At 41.7% G+C, this 25,542-nt stretch overlaps 1 protein-coding gene across 1 annotated transcript in view; it reads right to left on the reverse strand.

Moving 5' to 3' along the window:
* Positions 1–25,542, reverse strand: part of LOC308330806 (contactin-associated protein-like 5) — a gene marked incomplete at its 5' end in the record, with an annotated part of 128,416 nt that overhangs the window by 35,745 nt on the left and 67,129 nt on the right. The window contains 8 exons of the mRNA XM_080785861.1: positions 435–554; positions 2,084–2,190; positions 7,932–8,103; positions 11,225–11,368; positions 15,444–15,735; positions 18,680–18,823; positions 20,659–20,843; positions 21,411–21,614. Of these exons, the coding sequence (XP_080641987.1) occupies positions 435–554; positions 2,084–2,190; positions 7,932–8,103; positions 11,225–11,368; positions 15,444–15,735; positions 18,680–18,823; positions 20,659–20,843; positions 21,411–21,614 (1,368 nt within the window). The remainder of the gene's footprint in view (positions 1–434; positions 555–2,083; positions 2,191–7,931; positions 8,104–11,224; positions 11,369–15,443; positions 15,736–18,679; positions 18,824–20,658; positions 20,844–21,410; positions 21,615–25,542) is intronic.

The following is a 25,542-nucleotide window of genomic DNA, read 5'->3' on the forward strand; positions in this document are numbered from 1 at the left end:
GTTGTAATGTCGCTGCTGTCTCCCACATCAGGAGGGGCATAACCGGTTGGCACATTTACCCAGGGGCATGGTTTGGGGATAGGCACACCCTACACAATTAACACACACAAAAAATAATAATTATATATATATATATATATATATATATATATATATATATATATATATATATATATATACACAAAACAATAATAATAACAATTAAATAGAAAAGCAAGGATAATATCTATAGGTCAAAGTAACTCATATATATACAGTAGGTGGCAAAGTAATTGCCTGTAAAATATGTTTATGTGAGTGGTTCATTCATTCAAGTGTAACGCTTTTGTGGTTGAGCAAAGCTTAATGTTTAACCCCAGAGAAAGAGTATTGTGGAAACAATATTATGGGATATGAACGTGACTGGTGAGGCGATGGAGCAGCTCTGATCTCACCCGTCATGTTGCAGTAGACCCGTGCAGGCCCCAGGGGGCCACTCCCGTCAGGATCGATGGAGTAGTAGCCCGAGGAGCTGCCCGTCAGCCGGTAGGCCTCGCAGGACGACTCGTAGATGGCTGCACGCGGAGAGAGAAACAACGCTTAGTGGTGTAGAAGAATTATATGTTATTGTGGTAGCCTGTAGCAGCCAAGATGTCTCCGCTATTAGTGATAGCTAATGTTTTTGTTACAGCCTGTCTGTTATGGTTCAGCTTGGTCTTGTAGCAGCTAGTACTGTATGACGATGGTCTGAGCCCTGTCCTCGTTGGCTACTACTGTACCACCGATCTGTGTCTGACTGGGTTTCTAACGTATTTCTCCTTGGAGATACCATCCCTGAGAAGACGAAACGTTGGTTTCTGCTTTTTAAATTCAATTCAATATATTTTTTCTTCAAGTATGCAGCCTTTTTCTTTACCTTCTAATGTACTTCTGATAGCATGTACATTAAAGCATAACCATCCCCACCTAGAATATTGTCTCGACTTCCACTAATGCCTCATCAATAACTGATTGATTCAGACAGCAGCCTGCAACAGGAAATGATTGATACACCAAGTGGTGGAAAGTAACTTAAGTGCTTAATTTTACTCAAGCGCTGCATTAATTTATAACCACTTGAGCCCTAGCCTCTCTATTCTGGGGGAAACATTGACAGAAAATAGCCGATCTAGAAGTCACATTTTGTTCGTATTTTAAAGATTTTATAATAATGAAAGTCATTATTATTACAATGGAATGGGCTCAAAGAGTGCACACTAGAGGTACCGGGGTCCTTGGAAATAGTTTGAAATCCAGTCTAAAGCATTGGTTCTCAAAGTGGGGTCCGGAGAATGCCAGGGGTCCTTGGGGTGGTTCCAGGGGGCTCCAGCTTAATTAGTTTGAATCACAATCATCATTTAAAAATAACAGATCGGCTCACAGCACATAAATCATTTATAATATATAACTTCTCAGAAGAAAATCTCTTCTGAGGGTCCCTGCAACAAAACATTTTCAGATGGGGGCGTCAGCGGGCAAATTAATTTGGGGGTCCTTGGCATTAAAAATGTGAGGATCACTCAAAGGCTACATCAAACAATAAGTGAATGAATGCGGCTGGTTCCATTTGACAGGTATGACACCGAACACTGAACACATTATATGCTCCGACAGACAGAGTGACCATGACCATGACAGGTGACCATGACATACTGTACCGCTGCTGTCGGGTTGAATCCTCATATGTCCAAAATCGTTCCTGACAAACTCGCCGTCTTATGCAAAGGTTAAAACGTATTTTGGATATAGACTTTATGTAGTCAGATGTCAGGTGCATTTGTTATAGTTTCAATGTACAGATTATTTATTTCTTGATATACTGATGATACTGTAGGTTCTTGGTTTACCTATATCCTAGATGATCACTATGTCTATGCATTTTATATTTTGGAATAAAAACAAAACAAAAACAACATTACAATAGTGAAAATAACGACCTACAAGCTCACTACTGTTGTGCCACGCTCTTGTATGATGAATTATTAATAGGGCATTCATTTTACTATTGCAACAGAGATGGAGATGTGGAGTTTCTCCGTGACGACAGCGGTTCTGATGAACTTACAGTTGTGACATGTGGCTCCGGAGTATCCTGTCCCTGAGCAGTGACAGTAGAACGTTGTCCAGGCCTGGGAGCACAGGCCTCCGTGTTCACACAGGTTAGGAAGACATCTGAGGGAAAAAAAACATTGACCCGTTAAGACCTGAGGCTCATCCTAAAAAATAATACATAAATACATAAGTCAAAGAGCCCCAAAATGGTATTGCTGCCGACCCCCATCTGAAAATATATTAACATTTTAGTATAAAATTATTGCGACTGCAGGTCGCATTTACTATGACAACGTGCATTTTTCGTTGGTTGGGTGGTCACGCCCCCATATATGGTCATGCATCGTGACGTCACGTGACATCTCCAGGGAGGGATCTCCATATATGTGCATATATGTAGTCGCGATGTAGACGACATCGCCAGGGGCCCTTCTCCATAAGGGAAAGTCAATACATGGCCATATCCCGCCTCCATATATGGTCACGCCTCGTGACACCATGTGACATCATGGAGACCCTTAGATCTCTATGGTTGTCAGTCCATCACGCCTCGTGACATCACACGCTCCATATGTCATACTGACATCATCAAACCCGAAAATGAAGGCCCGGCACTACCTGTGCCCTCATCAAACACTGTAAACTCAAGACACTGCCCCGCTGCCACCATTAGAACTACACATATGGAGCTGACCTGTTCTGACATTCCATTTCCATATGTTGATCTGACCTCATCAAACCCTGAACACCAAATTTGACTGAGGGACTGCCATTGGATTTTTTTTAAATTTTCGTTTTTTGTCATGTCATATGAAAGCAGGGAATCATACTGTAGCTTCAAATTGACATATTGGTTGTTCAGTTTGACCCACCAGTTTTGGAGATATGGCTATAGAGTAATGTCTTGCAGAAAACAGCGAGTTGAGAAAACAGGCTTGAAAGGGAGGAAGGTTCACTTCTGTGGTCTCTAACATTACACCTAGCTACATTTATTTCATATTTACATGTCCATTTCAGCTCTGACACTTATTTCAGACATGCTCTAGTATGTGAAGAGTCTGGAGAGTTAACTCATTAGAAAAGAAAAAGAAGAAAAAAAGATTTTCTCCTCTGGTGAAAAGCTGGAATTTGCACTCAAATGTGACACACACATGTGACTGAATATATGTGTGTGGGTAATGTGATGTAATTGATCACATTACACACATATATATATATATATATATATATATATATATATATATATATATATATATATATTGTGGCGTCTCGATGGCAGAACACCGCCCAACAGCAGGTAAGCACACCCCTGGAGGCAAACGTCTTTCTGTCTCCTGGGTGTGTGTACTAGTCGCCACAATATATATATATATATATATATATATATATATATATATATATAGCTTGAACTCCAGCAGCATCTAGACAATCGGAGATCTCCGCCTACTGATGGTGTCTGGGGAAATCTGAATTCAATGTACTGTATGGAGCTTTAACAGCAGGGAAAACCGGCACTATAACAAACCTAGAGACAGTACTGTACGCCCACTGCTTTAATCCTCATGTACTGGCCTCCTGCTTGCAAAATCAACGATCATCCATGCATAACTTGCACTGCATTATAGTTGATTAACGGTTGAAATTAGACACTTGGACAGCATGTGATGATGCAAATCTTGTGATTATGACAGCAACTGCTGTGTTCTGTTCACGCTACAGGGACAAAATCATCCTCTTTACTGTCACAGCACAGGTTTACAGGTGTAAAACCTTTTTTTTTTTTTTCATTTTGTTTTTCAAGCTCCATCATTGTTGTTTCCAGAAGAAGAAAAAAAAAAACATATTTACACATAGTATATCCATCCAGGGCTTCTTTCCATTTTGGTCCTATGTATTCAATTCATTAAGACATAATATAAAGACACAGTACAGTATGTACATGAGGTTTAGACATACAGTAAAGCGTAATGATAATCAGCCCAGGATAAGAAGGTTCCGTTTAGCCACCATATAAATTGAATGTAGCTAAATATTTCTATATAGGTTAATTTTACTGACATCTAGACAAAGAGCAGATGTAAAAACGCCTTAAGAACCTTAGACTGTGAGTGCCACCAGTGGGTTTCTGGATGACCTGCACAAATCATAGACCAGATAATTGTTCTTCGTTTTAAGTGCTTTTGTTGCAGCCCAGACCCATGATGGCAGAGCATCGTTCAGCAGAGCTAATACACCGACAACACAAGTGATTCTGACACTGATTCAGCTGTTAAAACCACTCTCAAAGAGCTCTTACGGGTGGCTGCAATTCGAAACTGGCCCCAGTAAAAAGTCCGCTGTACTGTACATATTTATCTTTATTTCTAACCATTTATATGTTTATACATATAGCAGACCTGGTATTGAACTGTACTTTCTTGTGCTTTTTTTATGCAAACTGTTAATAAAGTACTCAATCAATCTGTCTGTCCGTTTGAGCACGGAATCGATGACTTTGATTGGCTGATGTATGATAACGTTCTTATCATCATCACGATGAAAGGCGCCACTCACTTCACACAAGTGTGATTTTTACCATGATACCATGCGAATTGGATTGCCTATTTTGAAAAGATTCATATACATGTTATACTGCACATTCTGCCTAATACTTAATATTTACATTGCAGTAGGCTATTGATACTTTTACTTAAGTAAAACATTTGAGTACTTTTTCCACCACATTGTGCTACAGTACAGACCACACAACAGGCAATATTTCAGCTGCTGATTTACTTACTTAAAGCTTTTTGTGGAAAATGTTCCACTGCCAAGTCCAATAAAGTGGCCAATTACATTTCAGTGGTTGAACAGACTAGTGAGTAAGAAAGGTCCAGGAAGAAAAGAGGTATTATTTCAGAAGACTTTTGTATGAGACAATTACTGCCCTTCCTTGGCTTCTCTCCTCCTCCGCCATTGGTTTTAGGAGTTGTGCAGTAGCCTAAAAGTGCCAAGTTCTGCTGTGACATTATGGTTGAGTGCTTCTATTGACTTCTTTCAGCAGAGTGGAGCTCTGCTTTATTTCAGCAGTGAAAGAAGGGGCTGCAGTCACTGAGCTTTGGACCTCATGCTTAGTGTGGATTTGATTGGCTGACTCCACTACAATTATTTGAAAACATTACCACTTACTAGTTACTTTGTAGATTTTGATAATTATTACAAAACATACATTGAGCACTTACAACCATATACAAACTGTGCATGGCTATTTGAAAATTGCCGATCTACAAGCTCGTCGTGATACTGATATTTTAAAAAGATTTTGTACATGTTATACATGTGTTACAATTACATGATAACTTGTGAAATGGCAAACGATATTCTGCAAAATGAGTATTTTGACTTTTGGTACAGTACAGTTTGATTACCAGACTTTTACTTGTAACAGAGTATGTCTACATTGCAGTAAGATACGATACAATATGATACAACTTTATTGTCAGCTTGCACTGAAACTTGTTTTGTGTCCATGAGTATTGATACTTTTTCCACCACTGCAAGCTGCTTTCTTTTTGCAGTAAAATTAGGGAGCATGTAATCACTGAGTTGTAATTCTCTGGGGGGATTTGTGTGGATGTGTAGTGGGATTTGCCTAACACCCGAAACATGACTCAAGCCATGCAGTCTGAGGATTACCAAGTGTACCCCCCTACACAGTCAACACTATGGCAGTGGGTCCATTGCAATCTCTTTTTTCCCTTGGAGCTTCTTACATCTGAAAAAATCTGAGCGCGCCCACTCACATGTGCATGCATGCACACTATATACTTATTGACTAATAGAAAACATAGCCTATATAGGCTATAATTGCTCAAGTTGTGAGCCTGTGGATTGGCTATGTTTTGCTACTTTCAAAACTTATAAATCAGATGGATAACTCCCAAATAGATTGAAATCAATATTTTATTTATAAAATGTGATTTCAAGTGTGACTAATAATATTTTATCTTGCCGTTCAGGCTCTGCTACATTTCTTCTCCATGCTCAGTGCACATTTAGACAACCATTAAAGGGAGCGCTGGAAGAAACTCCAGTCACTCAATGTTAATATTTGTAGTAGATAACAGAAGCACAATTTGAAATTTGCACTCTATGGCCAGAAAAATATTGTAGTCTGTGTGTAGGCACCCTACACTCTGTCTTTCTTTTATCATTCATTTTTTAAGAGCCTGCCCAGGGACTACAGATGAAATTTAGCTTTGGCTAACTCTGGCCCATTTACATTGATGTGAAAACTGACATGTTGATTAATGAGCTTTGTCCCTGTCAAATAAATAAATAAAATAAATAAAACACTACTCACACAGAGACGGACAACTTACTGCATCAAACTTATTTATCAGCAGTGCTAATAAATAAGTTTGATGCAGTAAGTTGTCCGTCTCTGTTCCCTGGAGTGTGCAGTCCCTTCCTTGGAAGGTTTTTTCTTTTTTGATGTCTATGCCTGCTAACTAGACTTGCATATCCTACGGGTCTTTTTGGATGTGCAGGAGTCCCTTTTTTGTCTCATATGTACTACAAGGTGCCTGGACCGCTTAGCCACGACCCAGGCCTTACAAACACATTTTGCGACACAAATATTACAAGTGAATTAAGGTTACATTCACAAAATCATGGCATGTTTTCACGATACAATAGGAACGTCACACATTACTTTATGGATATATAAGCGGCTGCCAATTATAGCAGAGCTTCTTTTTCAGGCATCTCTTTTTTTTATATATATATATATATTTTATCCCACGATTTTGTAACCCATTTTTCACCCCTGTGCCAATCATCTACTGTGATCCTGGGCTCTACACACCCTCCACCAACCTGGGGAGAGCAACGGACTTAACTCATGCTCCCTTCATGCCTGAGTGTCCAAGTTGCTCCTTTACACCTGACAGGGGGGAGTTTCCCTGGTTGGACGTAGCGCGTGGAAGGAACACGTTATTCCAACCAGTTCCTTTCCCCTCCATCAGGCGCCCCGGCTGGCCAGGGGGAGGCAGTTTAGAGACCAGGATTACTGCATGTTTTTGTGAGGGTACCTACCCTAGGGGACACGGGGAGAACATGCAAACTCCACACAGAAAGGCCCTTTCGCCAACCCCGCCTTCGGGTATGGGCACTGATGACGCGGAGGAGGAAACACGCCGCCAGCACCCACAGTGCCCCGAGCGGGAATCGAACCCAGGACCTTCTAGCTGTGAGGCGACAGCACTACCAACTGTGCCACCGTTCCCCTTTTTCAGGCATATCAATTTGTTGAAGCCCTCTAACAACCAGTCTGTGGGTATGTCCTAGGCTGCCAAATATAAAAAACAAATAGTCTGTACCTATAACCTAGCTCTGAGATTGTATGTAGGAGTGGAGTTGGTATTTAATGACCTTTAATGACGCATGCCCACAGGCAGGGGCGCACGCGCACACACACACACACACACACACACACACACACACACACACACACACACACACACACACACACACACACACACACACACACACACACACACACACACACACACACACACACACACACACACACACACACCTATCTAATCCAGTCGTTCTCAAACGTGTCAAGGATGCCCAAAACTATATAAATTTGGCAACGGACCCCCATCCGAATAGACTTTGTGCCAGGGACCCCCATACATACAAGCGGCATGAGCTTGTATAGCTGCTATTTAAATACTTTCTGAAAAGTCTATGAGGAAAATGAACGGGGATTTATTTTCCGGGTCTCTCGAGGGGGCGGGACTGCGACGCTCTATAGTATAGGCTACATAGTAACAGAATATGCAATGACACAGAAGCTTTCCCAGTTTTCCTACCTGTCATGGATGCCACACGTGTCAAACTGGAGCTGGTTGTAATTCCCCAGGAGACCTTGCTGCACATGCTTGAAGTTGACTGGCTGGCTGTTGACGAACAAGAGGCGCATGCAGCCCTGGAAGGCCAGCGTTGGGTTCTTACAGTAAGAGACGACCGGGGACAACGGACAACCTGGTCAAACACAAACACATTACAATTTACATCATCTTTAAACCACAGCTTCGGCTGGATTAATGACGCGATTAGGTCAACCAACACTACCACAAAGCGGACTGGTGATCAACATGACCTTTTGTTCTTGCAATGTCATTGGTCACTGCCCCCCCACACACACACAGTACGGATACCATTATCTGTTAAATATCGATCAGCTTTGCTTACACAGCATTTCAATCGCACTCATACCTCACAGGTATGCTTCATTTGACTTGGAGGCAGAAAACAACAGTAATATATATCTCATAATGTGTGTCCGGGAAGAAAATATTCCCAGAAACCACTGTACTTACTGTAATTACATTTACTTTTTACTTTACATGAGTACGTAAATCTTTCAATATTTATAGTTCTACTCCACTACATCTCAGGAGCAAATGTTGTACTTTTTCACTCCACTAAATGTATTTGAAAACATCAGATATGCTAGTTACTGTGAGGACTTGTATACTATATAATTATAATCTGTAATATGTATTGCAATACCTAATTAGGCCAAAACAACATACATCAACGTATTTTATACTTTGAATATGAAAATGATATAAACAGTATGACAAGCATGCACGCTAGCCACCACAAGAAGTAGTGAGACCATAATCAAATAAAAATAATACCAAGACTCCATTAGTCCATAAAAGCAGTAATAGTAAAATGCTAGTCATCAGAAGATTGGAGATTTAAATGGCAAGATCAGGGATGCTAACGTTTGCACAGAGATATTAAGTATGCTTTGCTTAGGTGGCACTCAGAAAAGGCTGAGTCTTTTTCAGTGAAATCTCTGCTTCAAATTTGCACTTTCACTTACTGCACCATGATAACCTTTTGGATCATTTACTTAAAAACACTTTGCCAGCGGGGGTGCAATAATTAGATTGGGTTTGTGAGACAGTTTCACTTTGCAGCGAAAGTATTCTTGAAACAAATGACAACATATTGAAATGAGACAGCCCCACTCTCTGCATTTCAAGATAATGCCACTTGATTGAAGAGGATTATCTAATCAATGTCATTTGCATTTTGCCACGTTCACTTCCAATTCAATTAACTTGAATTATTATATCCACTGTGCGTCAGGTTGGTAGATGTTACATATATTAGTGGTAATGAGCTTATGCTCTCCTGCTACTGCTGAAGGCGAGGCAACACAACCCAACCACACAACGAGACAGCAAAACGGAATTTGATGCTGTGGACATTTAAACATGAAAGGCAAACTATATTAAACCAATATTAATATTCTACTATGGTGACAAGTTATCACACATGTGTGTCGCTCACAACAAATATTTTTATAGACAAAGTAATGTTGTAATAACTACAGTATATGACTGAATGTACAGTACTATACTGGAAATAAGTATAAATATAATAATATAATATTTTTATTGGTTTTTAAATGTTTTCACATACAGTTACTTACTTTACAAACCATTACAAAGGACATACTTTGCCATACTGACATAACATATAAACAAAAGAAACAAAACAACAACATTAGGACAGGGGGGGGGGGGGGGGGGTTCCTCCAGTTCATCTACACCATCATTCACACCATACCGTAGGAAGCAGAACCAAAAAAATAAAAAACAAGCAACGAGCCCATTCACCTACTTTTTTTTTCCTATCCTAGATCTGTCCAATCAATGGGGCATTGGGCTTTTAGAAGGATCCAAGATATTTCAGTAGGAAAATAGTCTAATAGAGGGGTCCACACCTCCTGGAAGGAAGCGTCGTTGCCTCTATGCATTGCACAGAGCCTTTCATGGGGTAGCACACCGAAGATCTCTCTATACCACATTTGTACCGTTGGTGGCTTATCCTTAATCCAGTTTATCAGAATGCATTTCCTGCCTGAAAGTAAAAGTTTATCAAATAGTTTAAATTGTAGGGGTGTCAAATGAATTTCTTTTGACGGGAGTCCCAGTAAGAAAGCTCCCGGATCCTTCTTTATTCTCACCTTAAAAATGTCGCTTAACTCACGTGACACTTGGCCCCAGAACCTGGATATACACTTACATTCCCAAAAGTAGTGATAGTAGTTACCCAGATCTGTTTGACATTTCGAACATAAAGGAGATATTGAACGGTCCATTTTGTTTAGTAACACAGGTGTGATGTGTAATCTGTGAAGAATTTTATATTGTGTTTCTCTTAGTCTGTTACAGGTATAAACCTTTTTAACTGAGTCATCTTGCCAGTCATCTTCAATATATTCATTGTTAAGATCTCTCTCCCATTTACGGAGGGATGGTATCTCCTGGGAGTCCAATGAGTACATTAGTACAACAGTGAGTAAAACGATGAAATAAAATGTGATACCTTACTACAGTTGCATAATAAATTCTCTGTTTTACTAAAGGGAGACCAGTGGTGTTGGCAGCTGTAGTGAGTTAATGAAGTGTCGTATTTGCAGGAAACCAAAAAAAAAATTATCTTGGAAGGTTAAAAATATCGCTCTCTAAGACGCGTCATGAGCTTGCGATATTATGTCTCTGTGAAGAAATTCAAATTATTCCTCACTAATTCTCATTATAATAGGTTGCATCTACAGTATGTCTACTTACTCTGTGTCTCAGAGGAGTACTGTGGACAGTTCAGATACTCACCTACCAGTGACATCATCAATGGAAAATCCAAGCTAATAGAAACATCAGGCTTTCTATTCCTGGAAAGGTAGAATGCTATAATGAAAGCCATTGTTCTCACGTCAATAATAAAAAAAAAAAAAGAAAAAACTTTTAAAACTAAATACACAATCTGCCTAACGATGATGTCACTGGTAAGCATGTCCACATGCAGCCCTATGAGGCACAGACCAAGTAGGAAATTGTAATTGTTGTACCATTTTTATCAAGAGCATTAATAAGGACATATTATTATATGAAGATAAGTTGAAAATGGGCGAAGTCGTCCTTTAAGGGCCGAGTTCACAGAAAGAGATGCCAGCGCTTTTGTGCCATACATTTATTTCTATGCTAAAGGCGTGCTATAAACACATTCAGCCCCTTATGGCCCATATAAGACCAGTTAATGGAAGCTAATGGTGCTGTGTGGTAGTGTATAGCATACTGACCGCCAAAGTAGATGAGGTCCTCTGTGTCCAGTCGCTGTCCAAGTTCAATGGTGGATGCTGGCTCATTATCCAGGGTCAAGGTCATTTGAAAGTTGCGCGTGTCAAGGTTCACTGAATGCCACAGGCCATCGTTTACTCTGTGTCCTGGTGGTGGGGGGGGGACGGGCGACAACAGATTTTCAGGTTATGTAGTGAATAGCTCGAGTGGAAATAATCAGCGTTAAATGTTATGCAAGATTATATTATCTCGTCTCTGTCGAATGGAAATATCAAATGTCCAACACCGTTACTTTTCAGGATTCAAATTTAAAAAAATTGCAAAAGAAGCAGATCTACGAGTTGGTGAATCTACTACCCTTTAAAAACATGTATTTATTTTTATGCCTTTATTATTGATAGGAGAGTAGGCTGACAGGAAAAGGGGAGAGAGAGATGGGGATTGACACGCCGAAAAGGCCATCGTTGGCCGGGATCAGCACTCGAAGGCTACATTGTAGCCTAGGTGCCGCTACGCCAGTGGTCCGGGATGGATATGCTACTTTTCATGCTTTTGTATTGTATGATCAAGTAGGGTGTTAATTTATGAAAACATTGTCAAATACGGAGAGTAGAGGTTTCTGCCTGAGAACAATGACATATTGGCCATAGTTATAAAATAAATGTCAAATCAAATATGCTGACTACAGAAAACAATATTACAATATTACTATTCTGTGACTATCCCAAAACTAGTTCGGCTACTTGGATTGGTCAGACGTTGGTCAGACGTCCCTGCGTTGTTTTCGCACTCATTCAAGCCAGCTTCAAGTCCATTCTGTCAACAGTGAAGCTATAGTGAAAAGCAGCAGAGGCTTGGAAAAGATGTGAGCCAATTCCAGGAGGTACAAACACCTCTGAAATCTCTCTCTACTAGTGACTCTACTAGTAAATATGAAATAAATGCCCAAACGTGTAGATAGGTGTAATGTTAGAGACCACAGAAGTGAACCTTTCCAAGCCTGTTTTCTCAACTCGTTTTCTGCAAGACATTACTCTATAAGCCATACCTCCAAAACTGGTGGGTCAAACTGACGAACCAATATGTCAATTTGAAGCTATGATTCCCTGCTTTCACATGACATGAAAAACAAAATTAAAAAAAAAAAATCCAATGGCAGTCCCTCAGTCAAATTTTGTCACATTGAATAAACACAACCAGTCTCTAGAAAGGGTAAAACCTCCATGCCTCCCCACCATAGCCCCCTGGAGTATTAAACCCATGGAGGTCCTCAGATGATTATTTTTGCAAGATTTTTTTGCAAGATTGATTGATAGGTTATTTTTAATACCAAATTGATCTTTGTATTTTTTCCAGATTTGTATGTGTTTATTACTGTAGGTGACAGTACTTAATTAGACCCCCTGGTGTGGTTTTTAAGTGCAATGATGTCTTCCCTTTGTATTTAGGTTTTCTTCCTGGAGGCTGAAAGAAAAACAATGATATAGTGACACAATATCATCCCCTACCATAAGCCCTCCCCTTTATCACACAACAACAGTTGTGGGTGCAGCTTCAGTTATATCAGTTAAATATCAAATCTACAGTACAAGCACATAGCGTGGCATGAAGTAACACGCTATAAGCTTGTACAACTGCTATTTTTTAATGTGGCCAAAGTATAAAATAAGATGCTTTCCCAGATTGAATTGGCACAACTGAACTCAGCAACTGCAAACAGTTGTAGAGTGATGTCACTCCTATGTACATGGATGTGCATTTGTACATTCTGCACACTTCACACTTTAACTGAACTCATTGTGTAACGATGAGGATTTTACCGTGCAGACTACAGAGCTGCCATTATCACAAACAAAAAAGCAACTAATCCATCAGCCCTCTAAATGCTGTTTGTTCTTTCTGAGCCAAAACCTGACAGGAAACCTCCAAGGTATATTCTTTGTTTTAGCTCTCTCTCTCTCTCTCTCTCTCTCTCTCTCGTCTAACAGGTCTAAACAGTCAAGGTCATACAAGCTGTGCCTGTCTGCATTTTGTCTATACTATACCCCACCCCCCCAGCGTGTGCCATCTGCTAGAGAGGTGAACGAAAGCAGCCTTTTCCAAGCGCGGGAGAGAATTACCCATTCGGCACAATTAAACCGGATGCTGGAATTCAGACAGTTATTGTGTGTGGAAACAGAGAGTCTGAAAGAGGGAGAGAAGCTCCAGTGTGTGCAACAGATGGAGGGTGACCTCCGTTTGTTCGAAAATCACATCTGGACTTAGGAGGACATGATCAGGCCCGCGGGATCTCACCGACTCCACTCTAGCGAGGGGAACAAAACAGAGACTAAATCCATATTGCATGTATTATTCATTGGTGTATGGGAGGCCAAAAAATAAATGTAGTATAAATTATTTTTTTGGCCGAGCTATCTCTAAATTCCTAGTTGAGAGACACTGCTCGGCTGCTAATGCAGAACACATTAGTATTTTGCACCATTAATAACAGGAGAAAAACTATTTTAAACGGGAGATTAAATGCCATTTATCCATTCATGGGAAAATAAGGGGCAGAGAGTGAGAGAAGTGGAAATGATGTTTGATGGTTTCCCATTTGAAAATGTTGACATGTGCACTAGTCCATTTTGGCATTTGGTTGTAAGAACAGCCAACCAGTGAGCATTACTCTTTGTCACAAAAGTGCTGCTGATGATAATGTACGCCACCAGCAGGATACAAAATAACAAACAGTACAGTACATTTACTCAAGTACTAAAGGACTACTTCACTCATGTTCAACTTATGTTTATATAATTGGTCCTCACTAAGGACCCACCAAGATGTTTTTCTTTCCTGCAGAGCACAGCACATGTTTTTAATTGTTTATAATGCGTTTCTTGGAAACCCTATTTTCCTGGGCGCCTGGCATCATCAATGATCATCAATTATGTCTTTGGCAGGCATGCAGTGAGTGGACAGAAATTGTACCACCTTATGAGCATACTGTATATAGCGAGGACCAATCAAAAAAAGGAAGGGTGAATATTTTACATATTTTTTCATTACTTGAGTAGTATAGTAGGCTATATGTTGATGACAATACTTTTTGAACTTTTTTACATTTTTAATACATGACTTACTTGTAACAGCATATTCCTACATTGTGGTACTTTTACTTACTGTAAGTGAAACACCACTGGACACCAGTGATCTGTAGCTAGCTAGCAGTGAATAACCCAGCCTATTCTTCATCCATATACTGTAGTCCCAGGCCAGCTGTACACCTGGCCGGGGACTAGGGATGCAGACTAGCCTCTGGGTTAATTCCGGCATATTTTACAATAATGTTTATTAATATGCGCTGTCCCTGAGAAACAAATCGCACACAAAAAATGCATGCCAGGAAAGGAGTTCCTTTCTTCTTTTTTTGTGTGCCAATTACAGGCCTACTGTATGTGAACAACAGTACATGCCCCAAACCACTGTGTCAGCCAGGTCAAATTATGTTTAAACATGATTTATGCTCCCATAAGTAGACTGCTTAAAAGGAATACATTTAGATTGTAGTTTTATTTTAGCTTGTTATTTTTCCTTCTCCAAAACACCCCAGTCAAAACATGCAAGAATAAAGGCAAATAAATTCCTGGTTGAATCTTTGTGCAAACTTGATCATGATATTCAAACACTGTAATGTAGAAATTAATTGTTTCTGGGTTTTTTTTAAGCTGCCAAGGCATCCACATTTTCTTTATTTCTTCATTTGTATTCTAGTGCTTGTTTGAGCTGTCAGCCTCACTATACTGGGATACAGGAAGGTAAGCTAACAGAGCTGTTATCACAGTCTCAGATAAACTGCATAGAATTATTTATAAAACCCAGACACATTTTCACTGTCTCTTTAAAAATGGAAGCAACATTTGCTTTGAGCTTGTAGATCTGCTACTTTTGCTATTTCTGCAAAGTAACAGTTTTGGAAATCAATGAGCTTTCCATCCGACAGACGATATAATACTTTCCATGCGGAGCCTACACTACAAAGCCTACCGTTGGAGGATAAACTCAACACTTCCCTCATCACAAAATACAAAGTCTATGCTCCTAATTTGCAGAATAGGAATATACCATATAAGTAAAGAAAAGGGTCTCATCTATTCTTAGCCGTTGCATTTTCATAGCCTTTTATGCTGTTTTGCTTTCCCACCACTAAACAGTACCCTGTGTGCGGCCCTGGCCCCTCACCGGTGGAGACCTCAGATGTGTGCTGGGTGGAGGTGTGCAGGGTCAGGCGTATCCGGCTGCTGCTGATCTGCAGCTCCAGTCTCTGGGGCTCCGGGGCCAGCCGGGCGGAGAGCAGCAGGCCGTCTGGGTTCCACGTACGGAACTGGAAACGCACGGAGAAGCCCGCCGTGCCGGCAGACGCCGCCGCCGCCGTGGTCGCTGTTGTTGCCGGGAGCGACAGGAAGCTGCTGCTGGAGCTCAGGAAGGTGGAGGCCACCAGCTGGGGGTCCGAGCACGAGAAGGTCACGTTGCCCTGGGGACCAGAGACAGAGAGAGAGAGAGAGAGAGAGAGAGAGAGGGAACATTGGGTCACCTTGCCCCAATCAAGATCAACAATATTTACAAGGTTAATTAAAAATGTGATGTCACATGATCACATCTGAAATTGCTACCCTTGACTGAAAATCCCTTCAACCTGGCCTCATTTTTCCTCAGGACTGAGATGGAGGGAGGAGGAGGGGAGGGGAGTGCAGAGAAGGAAGCAGAGAAATTAAGAGAAAAGCAGAGCGAGAGAGACAGAGAACCACATACATTATTCCTATCCTTAAAAAAATCACTTTGGGATTAATAAAGTGACAACTTCTACAATATGTCCATTACCAATATCCAAATGAGTTCCTTATTTATTCTTTTACATCTTGGAAATAATATCCCTTTTGCAATGTGAAATCCTAATCCTTTTCCTTCCACTTTGCTTCTGTCTTTACGGGCCAACTTGTGAAAGCTGTATGATTTTATTGTAAAGGCAAAGGTTTCTGAACGCTTTTGTTCTCACAGCCTGCATATCTCTCTGTGCTGAAAATAGCTCACAGCATGTCGTGGACGTGACACGTTGTGAGCTTGTAGATTTTTCAGCAAGGAACACGTCGTACGACGAAGAATAAATCAGGGTTCACTGTGGGAAGGAGATGGAGGAGGAGGAGTTGGCGGATCAAGGTGATTATGTCCATTGTACACAGAGCATTCCTCAACGCAAATTATTTTTGAGTGGCACATTATGTTTAATCAAACAACAACCAGTTTACCTCAGTGTTTTGGGTAGGGACATGTTCTGTGTGTGTCTGCTGTCTGTATGCATGACTGGATCATCATCCAGATAGATGGGCGCTGGGCGCTCCGCTCCAGAGAAATGGGATGGCTGAGAAAGATTGGTTAATTTGGTGTCATAAGGCCTGTTTAGGGTGTATTTTTGCTGGGGTTTTGGCTGGAAGGCTCTATAAAAACACTCACACTCTTCAACGAAGTGAACTGAGAAAAAGTGACGTGTGTGTGTGTGTGTGTGTGTGTGTGTGTGTGTGTGTGTGTGTGTGCACGCGCGTGCGCGTGCATGTGCATTGATTTATACTGTGCAAGCCAGTGCACTGAAAATAGTCGATCTATACAAGCTCGCATTGTGAGCTTGCAGAAATAGCAAAAGTATGAGGCTGAAGTGGTTAATGTATCTTTTGAAATAATAATCAAATTATGAATTAGACTTCAAATAATTGTAGTGGAGTAAACATTTTTACAACTTTTGCCTATGAGAAGTACAGTACTAGCCTGGAAAACAGACAAATCTGCCACAGGAATGCCAGGCTACTTATGTTACATAATAGTTACTGTCCACCACAGGGTATATGTGTGGGGTGCAAGGTGTCACTCTACAGGGGGATGCGGGTTAAATGTCAAAGGCATAGGCACTGTGGACTACCTGGGGACAGGAAGAGTGAGTACAGAGGACATGAGTTCCTGTACACAGGAAAAGGTCACCGCAGTGCGGAGGATTCAACATGCCAGCGATCTTTGCCCGACAACAGAGTGGCAAAGACAGCAAGACGCACGAGGCCTTAGAGAAAACCCTCCGTGGGGGGAATCTCCTCGGGCAAAAAGCTCAATGTGACATTGATACTGATTTCAAGGACCCCCTGAGTTTGATATTGTTGCTGTCCTCTACAGCAGAGTCACATAACGGCATCAAAAGTATCAAATCTACTTCAAACTTAAAAGTGACGCTCATGAAGTGATACGTTTTGAACTTTTCAACACTGAAATTTGAATCCTGAAAAGTAACAGTTTTGGACAGTTTTGAAACGTCATATTATGAGGTTTCCACCAGCCTTTACACTTCATTACCAGTTTACAAATAGTATACTACAGTAGTACGATTATGCAATGATGCTAATAGTATAACACAAAGAGCCCTAAGGGCTGGTTTTAGGCCTGCTTTTGGTTCCATTCATTAACTCTCAGAGGTACAGACCTGTAAGGGTCCATTTGGTTCCATTCGTACACTCTCAGGGTTCTCAACTAACCCATGGACAAGAAATTGTGAGGAACAGTAATAATAACTTGAATTTATATAGCGCCTTTCAAGAAAACAGTGACTTGGAGGAATTCTATGTGACTGGCTACAATCCACTCCTATTGTGTTACTTGAGTAACATAATCATGCTAATGATTATGTTATGTTATGTGTGTCGGAGAGAGAGAGAGAGCGCTATTGGGCAGAGGCGATGTGTGAAACAGTTTGTGAAGTGCTCTGCTCTGAGGTTGTTCTTTGCTTGGCGTGAGACCAGCGAGCCGGAAGCCCTTTCCTGGGGGTTGGAATTCACAAAGGATGGTGTCATTTAAAGCAGCACAAGACCTTGACAAACGGGTCGGAAGGGGGGCCCCTCTACCTTCAATAATGAAATTTATCTCCGGGCTATAGCAGCAGGAGGTAATAATAACCTGTACTGAATGGATCAGTGGGTCCATCGTACCCCCGTTCATCCAAGGGCTGACCTCCTTCCAAAGTAAGAACAAAGACAATCCGCACTTTCTCAGCCCCTTTAAGTGGTTCTCCGCCAAGGACCTCTCTCAGCCCCTTTCTCTGTCTGAGGTCCTTCAACGCTGTTACGCAACAACTCTCGTGGATGATTTGATTTAGAAGAGTTAGGTGTTGTTAACGACCCCCCTTCTGCACCTCCATTCCTTGCTCGCACAAAGCTGCTCTTTCTTGCATAACATCAGTGTCGGCCGAAGTAACAACGGTTACTTGTCTTTTAGTTCTACTGGATCTCTTCGCCACCAGTCCCTCCCTAACATTTTTGTTTATTTGTTGACAAGATATATGCCAATATATTTAGTCAATAGTCATAATTAGCCATCATAGCTTAGTTTCAAAAAGGTATTCGACGAACACTGGTAGACAACGAGTTATAATGAGAAGAACTCACCACGCTGTATATCTGTGGCTTGCGTCTCTTGGCCAGGTCTATGATGTTGATGCCGTTGTAGTAGAGGTTCTCGATGCAGCCGTGGAAGTTCTTCCTGAGGAAGGTGCCAGGCTTGCCAGGCAGAGGGATGCCCCCGAAGCTCAGCTTTGAAGAAATTAACAAAGGAAAAAAGGCTGTGTGGATGACTTCAGCATTAAATACAGGAACTGTGTCAATACCAGGGGGGCAGTGAAGCCAATAGTGTCTGAAGCCAGTAGGAAATCCTGACTTCCTGAAAGTTCATATAATGGCCTGTTGTGGCGCTGTCATTGGGCCCAAAAAACCCCATAGCTCCATAGAGGTCCGTGTATTTGGGCCCAACTTCACCTTGACTGTATTACCTTAATAAACATGGTCATGAATACTTTCTGCTTCCAGTCACTAGTTTAAAGTCTCATTTCATAATATTCTTTTTGGAAAATTATGGTCCCATTTATTAAAAAAATTACCATAAAGCCGAGTATGTTCTGAGGGGCGTGGCTACCGTTGCAGTCTATGATCGGGGCCACACCCCCCCCCCCCCCCCCCCCCCCCCACTCGAGTCAAAATAAATACCAACGAAGAAGAAGGGGGGAAGTCCCGCCTCGTTGTCTGGACCAGCCAATGGCCAGCTGGGGCCAAACGGATCTAGAAAGATGGCGATTTACTGACAGGCTTCATCTTACGTCCATATCAGACCCAGAGAACGCTTTGTCTTTTACAGTCTATGGTCCATACAGGTACTACATACTGTACAGTGGTTCTCAAACTTCACACATTTTAAGGACCCCTAATCTGGCATGCATTAGGGGCCATGGACTCTGAGAGTGTACGAGTTACAGACCTGTATGTGTCCATTTGGTCCTTAACTATCAATAATTCATTGATCGATTGCATTTATGTGGTGATAAAAGGAAGGAGCACATCAGCGCTTCCACAAATACAGCAGACAAAATCTCACAGAGGACAAAAGGACAATAAACCAGTTATGTTATGCTAATACAGCATCACAGTCATTTTAACCGCTTCATCAATATTTTACACGTTGGCTAATACGAAATAGCTGTGAGCTTGTTTATCTGCTATTTAAACATTTTTGAAAAGTCCAATCTTCTCTTCTGGAGGTCCCTGGCACGAAACCATTTCACATATATAATCATCAATGTGGCTTGGCACACAAAAATTGAGAAGTACTGATCTAGACAATGCGTGCGCACGCTGTGAATTTAACAACTGTTTCGGGGGGCGATACCAAATTAGCATTTTGTGCAAGTAGTATTATCCAATACTATCCAGGCCCCCCCTCCCTGTCTCCAAGAAATGCATGTCATGAAAGATATACAGTGTATATATATAATTTTTTCTTTCTTTCTTTCTCCCCAAGTTCTAAACAATTTTATGCTCCCCTCGGAAAGATTTCTGTAAGTAATACATTCATCTTTTAGTTATGTTTGCTTGTTATTATACTTCACCAAGCCCCCCAGTTGAAGTTGATTTATGATCACGACTCAATGTTTGAGATCCAGGTCAGTACACATTTAACATAATGTTTTCATTACATACTAAAATAGTGATATAAGCAAACATAAATACATTAATGATAACAAAATAATGAGCAGAGGGAGAGAGATATCAAAATCAAAAGGTTGAGGCATGAACCCCCCCCCCCCATCCCCTATACATATCCCGCATTGCTGTCATGCAGAAACCTCTTATCTCCATATTCTAACTTTTTGAGTTTCGTTGTACAATGAATGCCCTATTGATCATACTACATTGTCACAAAAATGCATCAAAGTAGCAGATCCACAAGCTCGAAACACGGCACAGAAGTGACACATGTTGAACTTGTAGATCTGCTACTTTTGCCATTCTTGAATTTGAATCATGAAAAGTTACAGTTTTGGACGTATGAGGTCAGTCTGACTCGTTTTTATGCCATATTTTTGTGTGGAACTCACCTCGTAGTCCACATCCAGGGAGTCTCCCTCTCCCTTGGTGCGGAAGTGCTGCGTGTGAGAGTCCACAGTGAGGTTGACCTGCTTGTTGAAGCGCTCCACCAGGACAGAGTGCCAGTGCTGGTCATCTAGAAGACTGCCCAGTGTGACAGCCACACGACCACTGCTGAACCTCAGCCTGGTGTCATCTGCAAAACAACAACAACACACCTGTAACCCAACCCCATCTCACAGAAAATAAACTAGTACATTACACTGAAATACATTACACTAGTACGAAAGTGCAATTTCACCGTGGCTGGGTCGGGCTGGGTGAGTGAGTTCGGGTTTGACATTATTTACAATTATGCCCATATCGGGTTACAACTCGGACGGGGCTGATTCGGCTCTACCAAACTTCGTAATGCTCGACACAGCAACTTGCAGTGGTGTCTCCCGTGGCTCAAGTTCGGTAGAGATGGCACCCCTCCGTCATTGTCTATGGGGAGGATTTCAGTGTCATATGTAGGGATTTGCAATGCAAATCCCTACCCAGGTTGAGGTAAAGAACAGTTAACTCTCACCCAGGTTGAGGTAAAGAACAGTTAACTCTCACCCAGGTTGAGGTAAAGAACAGTTAACTCTCACCCAGGTTGAGGTAAAGAACAGTTAACTCTCACCCAGGTTGAGGTAAAGAACAGTTAACTCTCACCCAGGTTGAGGTAAAGAACAGTTAACTCTCACCCAGGTTGAGGTATAGAACAGTTAACTCTCACCCAGGTTGAGGTAGAGTGCCAGCTTGGCGCGGTGCAGCTCCAGGGTGATGTAATCCCCCCTCTGCCCCTCCCCGTGCAGCAGCACCCCCTCGGCCTGGCGGCTCTTGAAGCGCAGAGAGATCACGTCCTTCACCGTGGACATGGACTTCTGGTTGAACCGGTACAGCAGAGAGCTCCGGCCGTCAAAGTCTGCCACGTATGACTCTGGAGAAGGGAGAGGAGAGAGAGAGAGAGAGAGAGAGAGAGAGAGAGAGCTTCAAGCATACTTTTACTATATGGAAGCCTCCAAAACTGTTACTTTTCAGTAAAACTGCTAACGTACAAACTTAAAATGAGGTGCAAAATGAGTTTATATTGCTGAGTTTATATTGCTGTATCTGATACTTTTTTGATAATTCCAAGTACGGTACTTCTTCCACCACCATAGAAAATGGATGAATTATATTCCCCGAAGACTCTCCTTGGTAATGTGCGGATCGGATGCTCAACCATCACGGAGTCAGGCATTGAATGTTTTTTTTGTCACATCCCCTGACCGGAGATGAAGTGTCCTCTCCAATTTCTCTGAGGCGAATGAGTTTTTAACTCAAACTTCTGATTGGAACACTGGCTGTACTCACTCACTGTTACTTCTCCCAGCTATGTCTATTTTTTATCGCCATTCCTACAGCTCCTTGAATCTCACTCTGGCAGAAAAAATAAAAAATAAATACACACAGTAGTGTGCTACAAGGGAGAGGCGATGTACAGTAGAAGTTCTGAATACATTATATTTCCTGAAGGGCTTCAGCAGTGTAGGTTGGACTGTCTGAATAAATAATGCAATCTCCAACTTACACCTGCTATTTTAATGCAGCACGGCACAGAGTTGAGGGACGGTGACACGTGGAGAGAGAGAGGGGGGGGGGGTGCTCCCTACACTATGAAGAAGGCAAGAAAAGAAAAAAACTGACATGTTTAGGGGAATTGTTGAGTTTATAAAACGATATCAAAGAAGGTAAGGTTATAGCAATGGGAGTTTAACACAATCACATTTCATGTGTATTGCATAGAATGACATCAAAATATCCTGTCTTTAATTGGCCACAATAATGGACATTATAATGTACAATGCATGGATACCGGTATACAGTAGAATAAAGATATTACACTGTATGATATAGGCTACAGTAGAATATAGATATTATACTGTACAATGCTGTATGTATACACAGTAGGAGAACATAATGCTTACTTCTGTATATATACAGCCACCTACAGTACTTGATAATGATGCTATTGACCTTATTTTTTTCCCTGCACTGTAATTTTACGCTCTTATTTTTCTGTTTCATATTTAGGCAACTCATTGAGTCATTTTTATTTGTAGCTATTATATTCAACTCTGTTTATGTGGCTGTCTTAATGATGCTGTCTGGATCTGTCTTAATGCTGTGTGTAAAGCTCATTGAAATTAGCTCTACAAATGAACTTGCCTTAACTATAATACAGCTACCCGTATGTACTGTAGCTTATAGCAGTGTGTGGTTCTCAAAGTGGGGTCTGGGGACCCCCAGGGGTCCTAAGGGGGGTTCCAGGGGGTCCCCAGCTAAATAACTTAACATAGCATCACAATCATTTTAACCACTTCATCCATTTACTATATCTTGGCTATTCAAAAAAGAAATAGCAAATCTACAAGTTCCAGGGGGTCTCCATGTCGCTACTTTTGACATCCCGCCGGTGTAATTTGTATGGCCGGTGGGGATATATTGTATCCCTGGTTCTGGTCAGACTGAGTTCAATATGTTCATTCACTTTTGGGAAATGTATACCGACTGATATCACAGCTCAACAATTTAATCAAAAATGCACTTACCACAGCATCAATATTTTGTCGGAATTTTTACATTGTATTTATTCATTCAACAATAGCTAAATTAGATCCACAAGCTCACAACACAAGCTTGTAGATTTGCTATTTATCATATGAAGAAATGGCTAACTTTGTTGTTGATTGCAGGACCACAAAAACCTCCTCACAGAGCGATATGGTAGAACATGGGTGAGGGGCTCCATTAAACAAACTGTACATACAACAACACCACGCTCACAAGCGTAGAATTGAAGCCTTACAGTGACGGGACAGTGTAACAGCTTAATGGAAAGGGTTTTTTATGATTACTTTTTTGCGTGTGATGTTGGCGTATAAATTTCCCTAGGCTCAGCAGCACCCTACAGCGCCTCCTGACACAAACGCTTTCATTCTGTGCATTACCTCGTCCCTCAATCTGTTATCCTTTCATGAAGCAGTGATGTTAGGGCCACATCTGTAGAGATTGGCACCTACTGGGATGGGACGGTGGTGGGATGTTAATATCGCTGTGCGCGGGCTCCGGAGGTTATTGTGCTTAGAAAGAAAACATCAACTGCTGAGCACACACAATGCCAGCAGCTAATAGAGACAGACAATGACAGCCTGCCGTGCGTTGAGAGGTATGTATGCTCCCTCCTAAGGTGCTACTAAATAAAATAAAGAGAGTGTGGTGGTGGGCGGGATGGAGAGGGGGAGGTTGAGTTGACGCCACCAGGACGCACTCGGCCACACATTGTGAAGCACTAGCTAACTGGATGAGGATGGTGAATTATCGCACTGTGAAAGACAGTTATAATTATCCCTGAGCGAGCAGTTTTATAACCGCCAAGCCGTTCCACAGCATGCCTCCCCTGTATTAATGTTGGATGAATGTGTGCTCTGCTAATAAATGCTGCATGATTTGGCTCCTTATTTTCAACCCGCCGCACAAAATGAAACTCCTGAGTGTCTTTCCTCCTGTGCAAATAAAAAAAGAGTAGGCAAAGAGGAAGGCCCCCCCCCTCCCCCCCACATTCCCATCCCGGGGGCCCTACACATTACCATTTTGATATGTCAAAAAATGATAAAGGAGCACTTAGAAGTAAAAAGAAAAGAAAAAGCGGGCGGAAAATGTCTAATGGGGTCATAATCGTTGCCGTGGAATTGTTGCGTTTTATACGTCTTTTAAATGATTTACAAGCATGCATATAACCCAAGCAGGATCAATGAAAAATTGAGAGGTTATATATAATTAGCATAACTGTTGTCTTTATAGCCTGAATTAGCACATTTTTAACACTGACTGTGCGCCCAACGCTGTTACTGGGAGAGCTGCAGAAATTAAGACTGAAGATGTTTGAAAGTAGGTCATTAAAAGATATACAGTGCATGTCTCTGATCCACTTTCTAGCAACTTTCTACAGTCAGTCAACTATTGTTGGCACGCTCTGATCAGCTTGTAGATCAACAACAGTTTGAACATTGGAAGTATATCGGATATACTGTAAAGCTCCACTTAACTGCGATCCCTAGCATCCCTATATATAGGGGTGAACGATTTGCCAAAAATAACATATCCACAAGCCCCGTGATGTGTTGCCAGCTTGTATAGATTGCCTATATTTCAGAAGGATGAAGTGAATTCTCCGGCAGTGGCAATCAGACGTGGCACTGCTGGGGGGAGGGGCGGCACCAGCCGGGGAAGGTGGGGGAATTATGCAGCCTGGGTTCCAGCCTGATTCGCTGCGTTCCGCAGATCTGAAAATGTCACTTGAGTTGCGAAGTGACATTTTCAGATCCGTGGAACGCAGAGAATCAGGCTGGAACCCAGGCTAGGAATGATGACACTCCAATGCCGCTTCGTTCTGCGGCAGTGTCGGTCTGTTCCACTGCCGAGACATGCGTTTCTGCTTAAAAATCACCCGTGTCATCCCTGTGAGGTTAGGTTTCTGGTTTAAGGACTTCAGTGTTTTGTACAGAACAAAGAATGTTTGCTTTCGTCATCTTTGTTGAAGAAGAGTCTGGGCAATTAAGATATAGTCTTACTAGAAACACTAAAAGTTTCTCACTGGTCACTGGTTAAACTCACCCGTAGCTCCGGTTAAAAATCACCCGTAGCTTCCCTGTGAGGTTAGGGTTAGGGGTAGGGTGTCAGCGCTGCGGGTGTTGTCGGCAATTGGGGGCGACTGCGCGGCATTAGCCGCTGCGGGAAAATGCACTCGCTCTTCCTCCTATATTTTCAGCTTAGAGCTTTAGCGTAGAGTGGGTGGGGGATGAGGTTCAGAACTTCAGACCCCC

Source organism: Protomyctophum bolini (assembly GCF_963924005.1).
Source record: "Protomyctophum bolini genome assembly, chromosome: 16".
Taxonomy (NCBI): Eukaryota; Metazoa; Chordata; class Actinopteri; order Myctophiformes; family Myctophidae; genus Protomyctophum; species Protomyctophum bolini.